General features: G+C 43.5%; 1 protein-coding gene across 1 annotated transcript; it reads right to left on the reverse strand.

Annotated features, from left to right (window-relative positions):
• Nucleotides 1-5357: 5357 nt before the first annotated feature.
• LOC131887037 (cytochrome P450 18a1-like) lies at nucleotides 5358-8377 on the reverse strand. The gene is made up of 3 exons (XM_059235524.1): nucleotides 7675-8377; nucleotides 6560-7367; nucleotides 5358-6422 (listed from the first exon to the last, which is right to left on the reverse strand). Exons 1-3 carry the CDS (start codon nucleotides 7988-7990, stop codon nucleotides 5996-5998), a joined length of 1551 nt encoding a protein of 516 aa, XP_059091507.1. The 5' UTR covers nucleotides 7991-8377; the 3' UTR covers nucleotides 5358-5995.
• Between the last annotated feature and the right edge of the window lie 11381 nt (nucleotides 8378-19758).

Here is a 19758-nt window from a genome sequence, read left to right on the forward strand (position 1 = left end):
CCCAAACTCAATGACTTCAACCTTTTATTTAGATCTATTTTTATGGAGTTCAGAACATCTTGTTGCCGGCCAATGCACCCGCTACAAAGTTCAACCAAACACTTGGTGCAATATTTCAAGCCCTCGGACTCCGTTCATTCTGTCCGTGGTGGTACCGCTTTCTGATGTTAATGTTTTAACCGTATACTCAACAACATTTTCCACGGGTTTGATTTCAAATTGAACCACCTTTTTAAAGGTCATACATTGGGCGGAAGTCAATTATCTAGAGTCCTGTTCTTGCCTTTGTTTTGTCCTCATTTCAAGGCAGCTTCTTCAAGGGAACGAATACTAAACAGTTGTCGCTGACTAACTGAAATGCGTTATCCGTTTGGTTTGCCTGCCATCACGACCAAGAGCTTGACGCTGATTTTATTGGAGAATTAGATAAATTATAACCTTTCATTTTAATAGTACTGGGGATTGCATTCCATGTAGCGGCTAGAAAGCCCGTGAAAAAACATACAAGAAAACAAGCAAAAAAGAAAAGTGGAAACCTAAGGCTCTGTAGCGATGCTCCTGTGCTACATGTTTGCTCTCGCTCATTCCAAGTTAACTTCTAATGATATTTACTTGACTAGGTGCTTTAATGGTGACCCCGACAGTACTCGTGCGTTACGTGATTACATCGTTACAATCATGGCCGAATCAAAGGATAGTTTGGACGTGGACCCTGTCTCTTCGGTCTCTTCGGTCTCTTCGGTCTCTTCGGTCTCTTCGGTCTCTTCGGTCTCTTCGGTCTCGGTCAAACTGCCTCCCTTTTGGGCAGCGCAACTCAAGGTGTGGTTTGCCAAGGCCAAGGCTGAACTCGTGCTGCGAGGCATAGTCATAGACGGAGGAGACCAAGTATTACTACCTTGTGGCTTCCTTGGATCAAGAGGCTGCGAAATGGGTTGTCGACCTAGTCTCGGATCAGCCTTCAAAAGGGAAGTACGAGATATTGAAGACCCGGTTATTGGCCACCTTTTCCCTCTCGCCTTATCGGATGGCTCAACTCTTTTTGGACACCTCTCCCTTGGGAGACAGGCGCCCTTCCCAGCTCATGGACGATATGTTGACGTTTTTGGGGGATCATGAGCCGTGCATCTTGTTCCGGACCTTATTCGTGGATTCCCTGCCGGTAGAACTCCGACAGCATCTCATTCCGTCATTGGAAGCTCTTTTCCCTCGCGATTTGCCACTTCTCGCGGACCACCTCGTTTCTGCTCATTCCGGCTCCCTTTCTGCGGTTACTTAACCCTAACGGCGTATTCTGCCGGATTTCTCACCCACTCGTCAGGGTTGTTGCCGCCTACATCGAAAGTGGGGAAAGAAGGCTTTTCGTTGCGAACTCCCATGTTCTTTCGCCAGTTCTTCCAAGACTAGTATATCTACGGTCCAGGGAAACTTGGAAGACGGCCTCCAATAAACAAGATTGGTGTTCGATTACTCTGTTACAAGTAAAATAAACAATATGACTTACCTGGTGGATTCTGGCGCTCAAGTGAGTGTCTTACCAGCTTGTCGGACAATGCGATCAAGAGCGAGAGTGTCTGTTTTTGCTGCCGCTAATGGATCAAAAATAATGTGTTATGGAACCTCTACCTGTAAATTGAATTTGGGGAATTCTTCATATACCTGGACGTTTTATGTAACTGATTTGAACCAGGCCATTCTGGGGGCTGTTTTTTTGCGTGCCCACGCCTTGGTCGTTGACCTTTTCAATCATCGCCTGTATAACCCACAATCCCCATCCATAGTGGTGGGTTATTTGGGCCTTGCTTCTGCCCCCGCTCTGTCTATTGTGAAGTCTGCCCCTGATTGCTCCTTTTCCGTGATTCTGCACGATTTTCCGGAATTACTCGTACCAACTTTCGCAGATGTCTAACCTAAGCACAACGTCTAACATCGAATTGTCCTGAAGGGTTTGCCCCGTGGTGTCCAAACCTCGTCGTTTGTCCGTACAGAAATTGGAGGTCGCCAAAGCAGAGTTCAAGACTATGTTGGATTTGAAGATCTGTGCGCGTTCTTCATCCCCTATGGCCTCGCCCCTGCATGTTGTTCCCAAACCTGACGGTGGTTGGCGTCTAGTGGGTGATTACCGTCGGCTAAACCATGCCACAACGCCAGATCGATATCCTGTGCCTCACATTCAGGATTTCACCGACGGGTTGGCAGGTTGCACCATCTTTTCAAAAGTGGATTTGGTGTGTGGGTATAACCAAATTCCCATGCACCCGGACGATGTGGGGAAAACGGCGGTAACCAACCCTTTTGGACTCGTCGAGTTTTTACGAATGCCGTTCGGTTTGAAGGATGCTGCCCCAACCTTTCAACGTCTTATGGATTCAGTGTTGGGTGATTTGACTTTCGCCTACGTTTATTTGGACGATATTCTTGTGGCCAGTGTTTCCGCCGATATGCATCGCATCCATTTACGCCAAGTGTTTGAGCGTCTCTCGGCTAATGGTTTGGTACTAAATCGAAAAAGAAATGTCTGTTCGAGCAACATGAACTCGAATTTTTGGGGTATCTCATTTCTGCCACCGGTATCCAACCGGGAGACAAGTACCAACACAACTACTGGACTACGTGCTTTAGCTCCAGTCGATCCCAACGCAAAAAGTTGTTATATTTGAGCCAAGAGGCCTGGTTCGTCGTAAAAAGTCAGGTTTACTTGGGGAGCATAACTGACGGATTTCTGGAATGCCAATAATGATGCGTTTTGCAAGTTTCGGATAAATAATTGATGAAAAAGTTCAACATTGCTAACCTTTGTGTGTGTGTCGCTTTTCAAATAAAATAATTGGCAAAAAACTGAAATTTGTCATTTTCTTTCAATGTTCAGATGCTTTTTTGCCCAGTTTTAGCATTCGTGGGACGGAATTCTCATTTTCATGTATAGACGCGACCCAAATGTATTATTTTGAAGGCGTTTTCTGATGTCAATGAGTGCTTGCATTTTTGAACCCTACCTGCTATGCTCATTTCCTTAGGCAGCTTGTGAAAACAATGAATGTTAGAGTAAGAACAAAATATTTTGAGCACATCTTTTAACGTGTAAATTAAAGTGGCTGAAAACGTCGTAGTGAAGATAGTTAATCAGTTTCGTGAAGCCAGATCATTAGAGAAGCCAACTTAAACTGCATCAAGTATCAAGGATTCATCAACATCAGTGCCGGAGCAGAGTTGAGTTTTATTATGGTCTTGCCTTGGCATCATGCTAGCATATGGACTTTAACAAGTTGAAAGTCCACATAATGTTTCAGTAAGCTATTCATTTGTCTCCTGGGAGCGTCATTAATCCCATCTTGCGCAAAATGCATAATTTTACTAAGGTTTTGACCTATTGACAATCTTACTGTTTTCGAAATTCTCTTGCGAAAATGGCCGAAAGAAGATTTGTAGAACTGACGCAACCTCCTCTCGCTTGTTGATCAGTTCCAGGGAAGTTACCGTGTTTATTCTGTCTTATATTTGGCTTATGATGTCAGTAATTCATCCAATAAACCAATACTACCATCCAAACTCATCATAAAACATGTTTTAGGGTAATGATTCCTCACCTTTATATTTCTACAAGGTACAAAGTGTTTGATGATAAAAAATTACGTGCTTTTAAGTTGGACTATAAAAAAATAGAACTATGTTTATGGTGCCCTTTTTACCCCTCTGTTGGTCCTTCTTGGATAACATATAAATATTTGTAATTTCGCTGCTTGATGATTTCCAAAATTCTTCTATAAGCATTGTAGAGATAGATGTTGTGTCACAATGCTTGAATTGAGTAAAATCAAAACATTAAGAGAATCATGCCTTGATAAAATTAGACATCTTTGAGCGTTCTCTCAGTTTTTGGGCTTGTTTGTCTGCAACTAAAGGTAGCAGAGAGCCCATTTGCAATCCAATGAAATGAACAATCTATTAAAACTCATTGCCACTTGCTCCTCAAATTGAAACAAAACGTCGGGCAAAAAAGTACGATGCTGTGACTTTGTCTCCTAATCAAAGCGCACTTCACACTTAAAGTCAAGGTCATTCGTGAATTGCATTATGCACTTCAATGAGTGAACTCCTATGCCTAGTCAATGGTACTTCCTGTTCTGGCTGACAAAATGCACTTAAACCTGCGTAGGACAAATGGACTTCATTACTTTATCTCAGCTAGAGTTACTACTCTACCATTACCTACAGTACGTATGTAGCTTCGAGGGGTCTCGACCAAAAAAACGTCGATCTTTTGTTATGATTTATAGACGTCCACGGAGCATAACATGCACGAGTATGATTTTGTAGAATTGGATCATGTAGCTAAAAATATGGATCCCATTGATACCCGTTCGTTTACTAATGTCCTGAGAAAATGTTTAAATTCAAATGTTGCAATCAATTGAAAACCCACGTACAACACACTATATTTTATTCAAAATAAGAATTTGCCCATCACATGGAAAAATTGAAATATAGTTTGAGATTTTTCTTGCTTCAGCAATTCGTTTTTGATCCGTTAAATAAAAATTATGTATTCAAATTGTGTAATTCAATGAATTCTTTCACTCAAATGTAAAGATGCTGATCCTTCATGAACATTCGCTTGGGAGTTTCAAGTTGCCAAACTTATTTTTTTAGATTTGTAAGGCAAAACTGGTTCTAGAATGGCAACACAATTTGCAAGTCCACTCCAACCATGAAGCTGCATGCATACTGAAACGTTGCACTCTTACTTTGCTTGACTGATAAGCTCCATGGATTAGACCTTCTTAAAAAATATCTTTAAAAAAAAACAAGTCTATCCTTTGCGTTTGGAATCAATTAGCTCATGAAGCCACAATCTCTACAACAATGTACTTGCCTTAATTGCAGTACTTGCTCATCGAATGGATAATACCTTCTGAAGACAGCACCTCGTACTGAAAAAAGCAAGAACTATTCATTTCAATTGAAGGTGCGATCTTCTAAAATCTGAATAAGAAACTTCGACAATTTTACTACACAGTTCGCATGTTCGAAGCATGTATAACCCGCCTGTTCCATGTCCAAGCTCAAGCTCATGGAATCTGAACTGAAAGCCTAGTGCATTGAAGAGAACATGCCAAAAAATAACGACTAATATATTGAAGGCATTCAAATAGCAATGCAATTGAAATTGAGCACCTGAAGTATGCATAGGATTCCTTGTTAAGAGGGTTTTAGGAGCACTAAACAGTTATGAAAAGAGTATCTAAAAATGCGTTTGCAGTGTCAACCTCAATTTTAGCCATTGCAATTGTGATGAAAGTAGTATCGGATTGGAAAAAGTCTGAAAACTCCTGATAGATGCGCACACAAGCATGAATGCGTTTTGTATGATATTTATGGATTTATTGTGTTTTCTTTTGAGCATTTTTAGGCTAACATGGTGATTTGTCAGTTCAATCGCCTTTTTCGGGCTGTCGACATGAATACGTAAAATAAATAACAAATAATCGAACTCGCAATTAAAGAAGGAGTTGAGAGTCCAGGCAATTGAAAATAGAGCTACTTTTTGTTCAATTTGATTAGAAAGAGCGATTGCCGTAATAAGAGATGTAGTAGCAATAGCAGAGAAAGAAGTGGTTGAAGTAAGAGCAAATTTGAAAATAATGAGAGCAATGATCATGATCACGATGGTAGGAATGATAATAATAAGAATAAAAATAGTAATGAAATAGCGATACTAATGGAAATGAAAAAAAGAAATGGCGATTGATCTTGCTTGTAAGCATTAAGTTTGTAAACAATGATCATTGTTTGCGAATGCTAGAGGGGTTGTAATGAATGTGAAAATTAGATTTGTACTATCTGTCACCTGTTTGAGAAACAGGCTAAAACAACGGTTGTAGAGACCTCTTACAGGGCTTACTGGCTTACTAATGATTTTGGATTGAAGCTTGTGTGCATCAAAATGTGAGCGCTGCTGAGCTCGTTTGGAAGGAATGCCCTGGCTTTCGTGTGAGATCTAATCCGAGGATTGAAAAGGAACATCGCTTTCCATCACGTTATTCCGAGCGTGTACTAATGCCTCCTTCTGCCTGGGAACAAATTGGACCTTGAATGCATTGGGTCTGACAGTGGCTCCGGCGTTGATAGCCAGACTAGGAAGTTCTTGTCCTTGGGCGGGACAAATGTTGAAAGCGTGGAAAAGGCTGGCGAAGAAGAACAGGAACTCCTTTTCCGCCAATTGATCGCCCAGACACATCCGTTGCCCAACGGAGAAAGGCATGAAGCTCGAGGGTTTGATCACCTGTGAGCCGTCTTCGGAGAGGAACCGCTCAGGGCGGAAGGCCTCAGGCTCATCCCACACGTCGGGGTTCATGTGAACAGAATGCAACAATGGGATGACTTGAGTGTTCTTTGGTATGGTGTACCCATTGAGTTGGACGGTTCTGGAAAGGTGGAATAAGGACATTATTAGCTTCAATCAATCAATCAATCAATCCATCCATCAATCCATCAATAGAACTTGGATATGGGATCGAAAATCATCCAAATGATCCAAAACGAAACGAGGGTATTTATTTACCTATTCGTTACGTGAGTGGTGCCCAATGGAACGACTGACGAGCGTCGCAGGGTCTCGAAGATGGTGGCCTTCGTGTAGGTCAACTCTGGGAGATCATCGATGGCGACGTTGCGTTCTGATCCAACTACACTGTCCAATTCCGCTTGAACCTTTTTTTGAACGTCAGGATTGCGGGTGAGGTAAATGATGGACCACAGTAGAGAAACTTTGATGGTTTCCACTCCAGCTGAAAACAGGTCCAGGATAACTTGTTCCAGTTGCTCTTGAGGATCAAATCCGTGGAATAACGCATCAATAGCCTCCTGTTTCCCTCCCATCTTGATGAGATAATGGTCAATGAGATCCTTGGGGTTTTCGGGATCCAGGTTCTTGCTATGTTTGTCGATGATCTCTCTAGCGAATGCACGCATCACTTCGCGGTTATCTTTGAGCTTGTTATAAGTGCTTCGAACGCCGGGGAGAAGTTTGACGAATGGAAAGAACAGAGATGCTCCGGTCTTGTTGAAGAGTCGAAATCCTTCGTCGAAGTTGTTCATAAAATCTTTGAATTTCTTATCTTTGTGATCGAATCGCGTTGACATGACAAGACTGCAGATGACATTGGCCACACAACTATTCAAGACTTCCTCGGGATCGGTGGGGGTTGGGCCAAATTCTCTGGAAATGACATCCAAGAGCCGACTGCCTTCAAATTCGATTATCTGTCTTGCTGCTGACAGTCCACTTTGCCAATCTTGCATGCCCAATCTATTGTTTGACAAAAAGTGCCTGTGAGATTTCCATAGATTTCCCTGGGAATTGATGATACCTGCGGAAAAAGAAGTTAATGGTTAAATGCACGTGGTCTGGAGCATGAATGACTCAGCGTCAAAGTTGCCCTTGAAAAGTCTACGGTTGGCTGAAACTGTCATCAGACTTGTCCTCCCTCCTACCCACCCCCCTGCCTTCTTCTCTCTCTTTCTCTCTTTCTCTCTCTCTCTCTTTCTTTGCTTGCCTTCTTCCAAGTGCCGGTGGAGCAAGTGGAGGACGAAGCGATCAAAGTGGACGGTACAAGGTAAGGGACAGGAGAGACAAGGACGGAACAAGGGAAAGTAGGGGAAATTCCAAAAGCTTACCGAAGCCGTTGAGTAGAGTGCTGAAGTCATTCTTGGGTCGGGCTGTGAGATCTCTGTTTCGGAACGCCTGTCTGATGAGGTTTGGGTCACTGATGACCACCATGGTTTGCATCCCCATATGAATGCGAAAAATGCTTCCGTATCGTCGCGAATAGTCATAGAGCATTAAATGGAACTCCTTTGTGATTTTTGGAATGATTCCCATGATAAAGTGTCCCGGGACTGTCGGTGGACAATTGATGTAATCAAGAGACACAATCATTATCATCAAGCACATCACGATAATAGCCAGACCCAAGAGGAATCCGGTCAACATGATGAATGTATTGATGGAAGCGGTGGTGCTGATGGTACTGGTATTGGTTTGGTAGGTTGAAGAACCACCGGAGAGTTGTGAGAGAAGGAACAGCCGTGAGCTGCCAGGGATTGGCGAGAAATCGTGGAATGAAATGATCACTTGTCAATTGAATTCTGAAATCCTGGACAAGTTCAATCTTAAAGAGACTTTTCCCCTCCGTGTGCACTCTTCGAAAGTCGGAAAGTGGCTAATGATTCATTGGGATTGCACCCTCTCTATATAGACTCTGAGGTCGCCTATTGCTCCCTTTACCCTCGTCGTCGTCGTGTCGTCCTCCTCCAACATCACCTCCGCTAACACTGGTACGACGACGAACTCCTCTTACTCATCCACCTCCTCCACCGACACCACCTCCTCCTCCTCCTCCTCCTCCTCCTCCTCCTCTCTGATTCAATCGAGCTCCTCCTTGTCCGGGGCTCTTCCAATGCTCCTGTGGTCCTTTGATGGCTTGGCAAACTGCGGATTCCGAAGAATGACGACGGTGGTTTAGAGAGCGCGAAACTCACGTCTTCACTCCGTTCCTTTTCAGGACCGTCGACGGTGCTGCTCCTCCTCCATCTCGTTCTCCTTTCCGTGCTCTTGTTTGCTTCTGACAACTAACCGAAACGGACTCCGTAGAGCAAAAATAAACCGCGGATGCGAAGGGGATAAACATGTCTGCTCGTAGGACTCTCTATCTAGTTCTGAATGGGAAGTACGAGTTTGGGCTCGCTTTGGGATTTCATCTAACGATACTGGGTTGTCGGAGTCTGCCCCCGATGATGGTCGGACAAGACCCAGTTAAACAGTTCTGCTCGCCGAAATAACTTCCTGAGGTTGTGGCACGATACATGGTGAACTTTTACTTTCTAATCCTTTGGCACCATGGGGAACCAAGTGGAAATGGAACATGGGATGTTGCGCGCTGGTCCGTCCCTAGGTTGTTGTCAAATAATCTAATCCTCAAACAGAGGGTATTTCTGGGACGTACATAGAAGCCCTGGTGTTTGTTGTCATTTCAAGGATGATTCAGAGCAATTAGATGGATGCGCTTTTCTTGACAGGTTTGCACGGAATCATTGAGGATAGTGTTTTGTTGGTCAAAGGTTCATAGGTCGTCATTCTGGCGTCAGTCAGGCACCCACACATCTCAAGCTAACTAGATTCGAAGAACGCCGTTTGAGTTTGATAGGATTAAGAAAATTCCAGTTTCGTTGATCGCATCCATCCATCCATCCATCCAGTAAAGTGGCGCGCATAAGAAGTTGTTTTTGGGAGTGTTGCCCCATTTGTTGGGTAGAAAAAATTCACGGAACTGTTCAAGGTCGCATCCACGAGGAATTGTTGCCCCTGAATGCCGAGCGAGCGGGCCATTCCCAGCTTGCTTTTGCGTTCGAAAAAATCATCCCGAAAGTACCCTCATCCAGTACCAGTACAAGCACTTCTAATACACAGAGCTTGGAGTTTGAAGCATGGAGCTGATGATGCATTCGGCAGAGGTGATCACCAGCAACATGATGACTCAAATATAGCCACATTACATACATTTTCCGTTGCCCCGAATGCTCGGAAGGGCAACGACAGCTTTGGCCTATTGGATGGCTGCACTCCAACACCACGGTACATACGTCCGTACGTACGTACATGTGGCCCATAGTATAGTTCGTGGAGCGAGAGCAGACCCACGGATGAGAGGATCAAACCACGTGTGATTCATGCTACTCTCATCCGTCCGAGGATCAATGACTTCTCTGCTTCTAGAACTTTTGAATTGCGCCACCATAACGCTTTTGAGAGAATCACGCGCCATTTCCTGTGCCATGTTTTCCTCCTCCTCCTCCTCCTTCTTTCCGTTGGGGATTCGCAAGCACTTCGCCAATTTTGCATCAACCCCCAACAGAATTCTAGGAAAATGACGGCTTTGGATGTTCTTCATTGCCCCAGCCAATTTTGTAAGCACTGATCCCCAATATAAATCGGAACCCATTGCTCTTAAACAAAATTCTGTAAATGAGAAACAGACATGGGAATTCCTGGAAAGTGATTTGATTCTTGAGCAATGGAACGACTTAAATGATTGCCTGCTATCCCGTCAACGCTTTCCAATGGCAAGTGTTGACCATTCGCCTAAGAAATTTATGTTCCTTTCATTCATGAGGTATGTTTTGATCATCGAAAATCTGCCTCCACTCCATTTACCTTTCGTTTGGATGTATTAGGCTAAAATTAGTACAATGGACATGGCGGTATGTGTACCTAGTGTAGTTTCCACCTGAAAAATGATGGGATCCACAATACTGACCCCCATATAAAAGGTTTTGTGTTGTTGTTCACTTACTGAAGGAGGATCTTTGCTTGGACACAAACTTTAGGCCAATCCTGATAATCTTTGGAAGGTTGTTTCTCAACTGATTGATTGGTGAGTACGTTCATTCCGAATTAAAGTTTGGGGATGCTCGTTTCTATGTACACTTTTAAAAAAAAAAGAATGAGGTGCTTAGAAAAGTTACGGACGATGCACAAACGAACTAAGAACGGAATCATTGAGGAATGCAATTATGGATATTGATTAGCGGTTGTTTTGTTAGTCAGCCATAGAGTATTTTCAAAGACCACTTGGCGACGACGTTCAGCAAGTCGTGGAAGGCCAGGATTTCTACCAAATGAAGAGGAGCGTAGGGCTTAGGGTCCCAAAAGGGACAACGGAATCGTCAAAAGAAAAGAAACGTTATTATAATGGATCCATTTCAGATCAATCTGTACTTGCCCAATTTTGGATTCTTCTCTGCATTACCACCTAAATAACAAAGCCATTAAAACATAAGCTGAAAATACCAATACCTCACCCTCACCACCCTGACAAAAATGCTCTCAATCTTAATGTCGAGGGGAAAATGGTTAATCGGCCTATTCCATGAGGTGTTCAGTCGTTTGTGTTGGCGATCCAGACCTTTTTGTTTCAAAAATGGTATTCAGGTTTGAAGGGGAAGCGTACGTACGTATTTGTGGAGAGGAGCTTGGATGAGCTTTGAATCAGTTTGTCTTCTAGCTGAGGGAGTCTTCCAGAGTTTCAGTCAAGAACTGAGAGGTCATTGAACTCGGGAAAGTTTTCTCTCAGATACAATAAACTTGCTCAAGCAGACGTCCATTGCCGATCGACCCCTGCTCCATGATGGTGATGATGATGATGATGATGATTATCACCCAGCCAGCATTAACGGGGAAAGTGGGCAGTTGTCATGGGAAATATCCTTGGCATACTGGACTCAGTCACTTGTGTAGCAGAACTGAGAGCACATTCACCACTAGTAATGCCATCAACTACCACTGACACGACGACGGCTATTAGGAGCACCACTACTATTGAACTATTCATTCAAGCAGTGGCCATCCTGCTCCCCACTCTATGGATAGTTTTCATTCCTCAGTCAAGAGCTCCTTTCCAGTTCCACACGACCCCAACTTGAGCGAAGATCGAATCAGCCACCGACAGACAGTACATATGTGCGTATGCATACGACATATATGTATGTACAGTATATGTTGTACTGTACGGTAGCGGCACTGACCATCATTCCATTGGGCAGGGGGGTTAAAAGATGAACAAATCCAGCCACTAACCCCAGTTTCCAGGAAATCCACATGTACATGCGTATGTTCTACGTGGACCCAAAGAAGGGGGAGAGATTCGCTCAGGTCACAATCCATTTTGACCTATCTAACCATTTTTGGTATGAAATACAGTCAGTACGACAATTGACGGGGTTGATCAGGAAATGAAAATCTCAATGTATAGGAAAAAGGGAAAACGGGATCAACGTCTGACTGATAGTTGAATGGGGAAGATCTTAATGCTGGATACAAACCAAACTAACACAGACACACTTTGAGCATTGCTTCTTCTGCGAAGGTTTTAATCGAATATTCTATTCAGATTCAAAGCCTAACAACAAGAGACATACAGACTCGATCCCAACTCAAACAACATGAAGAGACAGTCGAAGAATCTTTAGTCAAAACATATGAAGAATAACATGTTTTCTGGAAACTCTTATCAATTTGTAAATTCCAAATGATTTGTTGTTCTCTTTCTGATTCAATGAAAACACCTGATTTTTCAGGCTTGATTCAAAGTTGACTTGATTGAGCTTCAAGATGAATTGCAAACTCCATGAAAAAGAATTGCCACTTCTGACCAGCTCTAGGTCAAACGGATTTTAGAAATACTAGAACTAGTATGATTTCTATCTGAGTTAGAATGGAGAAGAAGCGCAGATCGGTAGAAGATAGCTTACAAACAGAGGTCCAGGATTGCTCAATAACAGGAATATACAATTATAGGCCTTTGAACGCCTATAAGCAATGGTTTTGAAAATGGCCCTCCAAATTCTACCGAGAACATCCCGAGCTCGTTTTTTCTTCCAAACACTTTTTTCTCCCCAGGTGTCGTGGGTTCAAACATCGGTGCTTGAGTGGCAAAGTAGTTAGTGCAATTTCCTAGCATGAGAGAGGCCCCTGGTTCAATCCTCCTCCCCGACTTTCCTCCAAAGGAAACCTCTGAGCTCTAACCACCTCTACGGATGGAAAACCAATTCGATATGGACTTTGACATTGCTTATCGGAAACATTGGACCATGCGATGATGCCTCCTAGCTTTGCGTCCTCTTCAACCCCAACACCCAACATTTAAAAGATGTGTTTTTCTTCTCGGATAGTTTCCCTTTGGGACAGAACCGAATAACGTAGTTCGTTCACCGAGAGTCAACAATCTTTTGTCTCGAAATTTCTCCTGGAATCAGACAAGAACAAAAAGAAATATTGAGTCATTCTTGGTTCATGTTAGAACGGTTTAAATCTACATATCGATCGACCAATGTGAAGTTATCCCAGTCCAATACCAATGCGCACTAAAAGTTGGAAGACATTTTTCGATCGCTCATACAGTTTGATCCAATCGGAAGTGATTCAAACAAATAACTCTTCAAAAGCTTAGCTTCGTTGATTTACTGACTTGCCTTTCAATCAATTCACTTCATTGAAAGGGGTTATATTGTGCAATTAACATGTTCCTTAAAGTTTTTATTACTTTGTGGTAAGCTAAGTTAAAGATTGATAATTCAGGGACTTCAGTTCAATCTCCATTTGTAGTTGAAACTCCGTTTATTGATGACAAAGGTGTCCGTCACTTCAAAAGTAAGCCAAAACATTTCAAAGCATGAACGATTTCATTTTTCTGCAACCGACTACTCAAATGTCAGACGTTTTTCGCACGATATAGTCCATGCTACCACTGGTTTCTTCTCAAAACCAAATTCCGGTGTCAAGGTTAACCTTGCCCAAGTTCAATGGCCCTTCTTTCCTTTTAGCTTTTCTCCGTCCCGCCAAAAACAAATACATACGTACGCGGGCAAAAAAGCATGACTTGGTTTGTCAGCTGAAGATCGGAGATAGGAGACGGGATTCATGCGGATCCTCCGCTCCACATCCCTCGATTACTTTTTTAAGCTCATTAAGCTTTCGCGTCTACTCTCAGACATTGCAGTATGTAAAGTATGTAAAGGACAGGGTGCTTGCTTGAACACGATCCTCACCATCGGCATGACGAACATCCCTTGTTTTGGTACCAATGCCATCCATTCCTACAACTTTCAAGGCGGAATAAATACACCATTGAGCGGCAAGCATGCACAGACAGCGTGGGTAAATTTCCTCGCCTCGGCTGAGAGACTGAAAGAGAGCCCGAACAACCATGGGATCGAGCTTGGCAAGTACCGGTATCAACTTTGAAATGGCTGGTAGTAAGTCAGCTCTCAGAGGGGAAAGAAAGGCATGGTGAAATAGAGATGCCAACGACCTCTCTGCTCAGGCAATCTGCTAAGGAGTCACTGGACTCTCAAGCGGCGAAATGAAAATGCTGTTGATGCCGTTGATCTCGTCGTTGGTTGTGGGGAATGAAGAGGAGAAGATGGAGGGGATAGACGGATAGACGGATAGACGGATAGAGGGATAGAGGATGGAGAGATGCATGCATGGATATAAGTGGGATGATCCAGACCGATCCTGCTCTATACAAACCTGTGCAGACCGAATTGCCTATCTGTTATCCCTCTCGAGACATTGGCTGACTGACTGACATAGACAATCGCGATTTTAGAAAACTAACTATCAAGCAACATCATCTTCGTCACATGATCCGCGCATTTCTCTCATCGAGGAGCGAGCGGTCCTCCACCTCCCCGAAATGTGCAAACTCTCTAGCGTACATTCCGAATTGCACAAGTACACATTGCAGACTGACATTCGGTCTTTTCCTTGATGATGTCAAAGCTGTTTGGAACTCAACTTGAGGAAACAGAAGGGGAAATGCTCGACGGCGGCTGATGTCGTCTGTCCTTGAAAGAGGCCAATTGCCTCTTGATTCTCGTGAACTTGAAAACTGCCACCATCATCTTAGCCACGATCCCCACCACCATTACTACCACTCACTCACTCACTCACTCACTCACTCACTCACTCACTCACTCACTCACTCACTCACTCACTCGACTGTCTGCCCTCTCGCTCTCCCTCCTCCTTTTCTTCTTCCGTTCCTTGAGCCACCCATATGTGAGTGTGCAGCATATAGTATGAAGAGTATATCCCATCTATCCATCCAATCCATGGGTGGATGGGTAGCTAACAAGATCAAGCTGCGTTGGTCCATCTCAAACCCCCATTCAATGTCCACTTCACATGATATTGTGTGTACGCCCAAACGTACTACTCATTTTGTAAGTCGCACACACCCTGAATCGACTCGTGCAAATGACCGGACTGAACGACGCATGCTTGACTTGATGCCTGCGTTGCGACTATCAACTACCAGACCAACAACACCTCATTGGCCCTATTAATGGGTATTCCTCGGGAACATGCACGTAACACCAATATTAACTTGCATTCATGAGCAAACAGTGCTTGCATTATTATAGTACATATATTTTATGCTAAATTATAGCGATTGCACCATTGGTCCTTGCGTTATTCCTAAAAACCCAACTTGAATTGTATGCTGCACTTGCTGCTACCCAAAGTACATTGATGCAGGATCTGAGATTGGTTTGTACTTGGAGTAGAAATTCGTCGCTTACAACCTCAGAACCAATGAACCAATGAATGCATTGACCACGGACGTAAACAACGACGCCGGCTATAAGTGATCACGCGTATTTTGCACACCCGATAAGGCTGGGCCTACTAATGTACTTAGTATGCCAGCAAGCAATCTGTGGCCGTAAGAGCATTCGTTTGCGTCTGGATCCTACCTAGCTTTGACAAGCGTTTTCAAACTATCTATATTCCTGTGACTGCATGTGGAAGTAGTAGTAGTAGTAGTAGTAGTAGTAGTAGTAGTAGTAGTAGTAGTAGAAAGAAGAAGAAGAAGAAGAAGAAGAAGAAGAAAAAGAAGAATGATAATATTAATAAAGTATTGCATCTCCGACGTAGCGAATTCAATCCACTGTTGAGCTCGCCATTTGCGAGTATGGGAGTTATGGGAGCCATGGTATCAGCCATTAGCCCTCCTTTGTGCCAGACATGGGGCCAATTGCCCTGCCTCCCCCCTACCCACCCAAAGAACCACCACCCTTCGGCGTCCAACCAACTCTGATACAGCCTTCACTACCTTCCATCGGGTCAATGACCAACTCTGACAAACTGCAAAACATGCTGCTGATTGACAGGGAGGCCCTTGAAAACTGAAAATCACGTTCCTACTATAGGACGGATGATTAGGCCCCTAGGTCTGTCTGAGCCCAACACAACTACTTGACTCGAGATTTACACAGTGCGTAGTCGCTTTACTAATGCATGTTCATATGTATGAGTTGATGTAGGGTTAGATGGTTGGAACTCAAAGAGCAAAGTCATTCGCTCGCATATGCCTTGACCAATTCAGATCATGTTGCAGGACACGAAAGAGACCCCAACCCTACCTACATGTTTTCCGGCGTGGGCAACGTATGACAAATGTATGATATAGCCTGTTTACGAGCGAGGGGTTTAAGCGTTAAGGGCGATTGTCACCACTTCTTGTGGACACTCCTTGTGGACACTACGGAGGATTGAGGAGCATGGTTGGCGACACGTCTTTCATTGACTTAGCATCAAGAAAAATACAGCGAACCATCACTTGCTTGCAAGATTGACTGGTTATCACAGAACGCCTTGACCATGAAGGCAGGGTTTGAGTACGGTACGTACAGTACACTCTACCTCCTACAAATTGTTTTGCTCCCGGGGTTTTCGAATGCAACAAGTGCCCTGCTCGTATACAGCTTGAATGGCTTGTTTGTTATTTCAATGGGTTATTATGTAACAATGAGAAGCGAAGGTGTTCTATAGCTTTTTTGAGAGGCGTTGCCAAAATTTAACACTAAGCCTTTTGTATATTAATGTGGCTGAACTGAGGAAATCCGAGCTCGTTGGTAGTAATGCCTTATTCGAGCTCTAGTGTCATTTAGGAGCAACTTGGTAAGAATTGGGGGATAAATCTACAAGTTTCCATGTTCTGAGTTTGTGTTTCAGTTGTGATCTAACAATGGAGTGTGTGCACCTATTGCCTTCTCCAGGGACGTCGTTTTAGATGCAATCAAAATAAAAAACGAGGAAAATGGGCACTCAAGGTTGTTTTAAATTCCTTTTTCCTGTTACGTTTATGTTGCGGGCATCAGTCTGAAATGGCTCCCGTTGCAGCCAGCCAGCAGGTGCATGAAGTTCACTACCTTTTCATGTGAACTGAATCTTGACTCAAGGGGTTTCACAATGACAAAATACCCGAGTTCGATCGAAATCGGCCAAGCTTCGGCCAAGTTGGAATTGACATACAATATGCAATAACTACTTCAGTTCCTGAGACACACAACAGATAGAATACAACGACGAAAACTTGGAGGTCATTCAATGACTTCAAACGTTTAGTAGTGCGATAGGTCATCGCCCCTTGTCTGCCTAGCACATAGTACACGTCATAAGGCAATAGGTCTTTCGCTTGTATGTTTTATCAATTGGTGATCAAGGTGAGCTCTGTACACCATGGCTAACCAAGCTGACATTTGCCATTGGAATCATTTCATTTGGATGCAGTCTACTGATGCAAATCTTCTATATTTGATTGTCTTTGCATTCAACATTCTTTGAGATGGCATGAGGCAAAAAGCCCGATCCAACTCCGGGAGAAATAAGTTTGTTCAGGTTTTGAACAAGATTAAAACAATCTCTCATTATACACAACACTCGTAAATCACTCTTCTCTGCGTTTTAGAAAACACCTGCATCACCCATCACCCTCTGGACAGCTCTCTCCATCCACATCATTTAAGAAACACGATTTGCGGAAGATATGGTGAGAAATTTTCGCAGCCACTACAATACACATGTATTTTGAAATGTCATTGGCATGCTTTCAGTTTAAACTCGCACTCTCGTTCTGAAGGAGTTGGTTTCTTGTGCGGGTGACAAGTGACAGAAATAGCAGTGCTAGGCAGAAAACCAGAATTGCATTTGTCCAGTCACACGTAGCAAAAATCAGCCTCGTTAGTAACATGTCACGTAATCACGTAATGTTTATTACCAATTTGAGGTTCTCAGTTGAAGACTGGATCGGTTGCCTTGGGCATGTTGGCTTCATACAGTATGTGGATGGTGAAAGTTTAAGAATAATAACAAAGTAATGGCAATTAGTTTAAAACACCAAGATCAGAGAACTAGGCTAGACCTCTTTTTGGCGGCTGTAATATTTGTATCTTGCGTGTATTTAATAAGACGTGCACTTTGAAGAGAACCTGAATAGTATGCAGTTTAATTTGCATTGCAATTGACCCAAGCCCAATCCAAAAGACCACGAGTTGAGATCGCGTGAGATTAATGGTCGATTGATTTAAGCAATGTGTAATGATTGTCATGTTATAAGCGCTTAATCGTGCGATGCAATAACATGAAAACGTTTTGCCATGTCTAGACGAAATTTCTTCTGTGGCCTGAAGCCGTGTTTTGGCCTGTCGGTGGGAAATTTTGAGCAATAGTCATTGTTTACGTAATTGTCAGAAGAATAAGCACAAGAAGGGTTCGCCCGACTCGTTCGGTTTCTCGTCTCCCAAAATATGTGGCGATCGATTTTTTTCCCGCCCGTTTGGGTTGACCCCCATTATACACAGGGTAATGCCAATTAATGCTACAGAAATAACACAAAGTAACGGGAGAGGTATTTTTGACACTTCGCTGGCTGGAAGGTTTGCAGAGTCGAACCATTGAGATGTTTCAAATATGTTTGATGAAAACATGTGAAAACCTGCAAGGAGCCGTCAATCATAGAGATCACGTTAATATAGGTCGGGTCAAAGTGAGGTTTTATTTGGTCTTCTACAACCAATTCCATTTTTGGATTGGTACCTTCAAATACACTGTATTAAGACAGATAGAAGCCTCACTAGTGTCAATTTGGACTTGACCTTTAATTCGAGTTCTCATGAGCCGGCTTAGTACGTACAAGGAGCTTAGAGGGAATACATTGAATGTGACCAGAAACACGAAGGCACATGTATACTGTCAAAACATATTCCGCTCGCGTCGACAATTCCATTGCCACTGTATTTTTGTCTGGCAAATTTCAGAGGAACATTGGCGATTCTTGGAAGAATGCCTCAGATCACCACCATGTGTACGTATCTATCTATCTATCCATCCACGTATATGTTAACTTATGTACACATGTACTGTACATATACTTACATACACGCACGCACGAACGCACACACATTGGTGTGCAGATCAGAGTCTACTATGTAGCGAATCGATCGCAATCTCGCGGATGGACTGGAGGACAGACAGTTCTAATAAAAGTCAACGCTCGTTTCAAGGTTGATGCCTTCCGTCTCCATAGTCGTTCCTGCCCTTCGCTGAATGGACGGGAACGAAAAGAAATGTCTCAAGAACGTCGAGTAGAAGAATTAGAAGTCAGGCCGAGTCGAAATTGGCTGCCTGCCGTACATCAACAACATGATCATCATTTTCATCCTCATCATCGTCCACAACAAAATCAACAAGGACTGAAATATCCAAGGGCTGAAGGTTGGTTGTCGTTGGTTTACAGGCCACCACCAACACAACAATAACATCTACAACAACAACAACAACAACAACGAACGTAATGAAGGTGAGAACTCATTCCCGGGGCTGACTATTCTTGAATGTCCTTGGAGTGTGATTTCCCTGGACATTCCTCGCCCCTCGAGGGAATCGAGTACGGACTTGAAACCATGGACAAGGTACGACAGACTACGAAGAGTCTTCCAACACTGCTACCCTTCGTTCTCTTCTCCTTTTTTGTTTCTCCCCTCGTTTTTCCGTTCTCTTTCCCCGACAACAACGGTACCACCGCACACGAGCTCACTTAGTGAAGAAGTGAAGGGCAACGACAACCAACGATCAGGTTCAACGAACCCTTTTCCCCCAAAAACCATTGGGGTGGTACACAACTACCACTAAACAGAACAAGGGAGGAAGGATAGTCTGGAAACCACCTCGTCAAATGCCACTTGCCATGCTATGCTACAATGTGATCGTCAGACGATGGCCTGGCTGGCCACCTATTCACCTACCAAACCGAACCAAACCAACCAACCAACCAGCCAACCAACCAACTTTGTAACTAACTAGTCACCTTGCTCGGGAAGGTGCTTGGGTATATCCTAGTTAGGTAGTAGAATAGC

This window comes from Tigriopus californicus, chromosome 9 (assembly GCF_007210705.1).
Source record: "Tigriopus californicus strain San Diego chromosome 9, Tcal_SD_v2.1, whole genome shotgun sequence".
NCBI classification, from domain to species: domain Eukaryota; kingdom Metazoa; phylum Arthropoda; class Copepoda; order Harpacticoida; family Harpacticidae; genus Tigriopus; species Tigriopus californicus.

Bases quoted from the DNA above. Each gene is read 5' to 3' on its own strand.
- LOC131887037 (XM_059235524.1), bottom strand. From the start codon at position 7,990: ATGTTGACCGGATTCCTCTTGGGTCTGGCTATTATCGTGATGTGCTTG. The intron at 7,368-7,674 runs GTAAGCTTTTGG...CTTTTTCCGCAG, and splicing joins CACTCTACTCAACGGCTTCG to GTATCATCAATTCCCAGGGA. The intron at 6,423-6,559 runs GTAAATAAATAC...CCACCTTTCCAG, and splicing joins ACCACTCACGTAACGAATAG to AACCGTCCAACTCAATGGGT.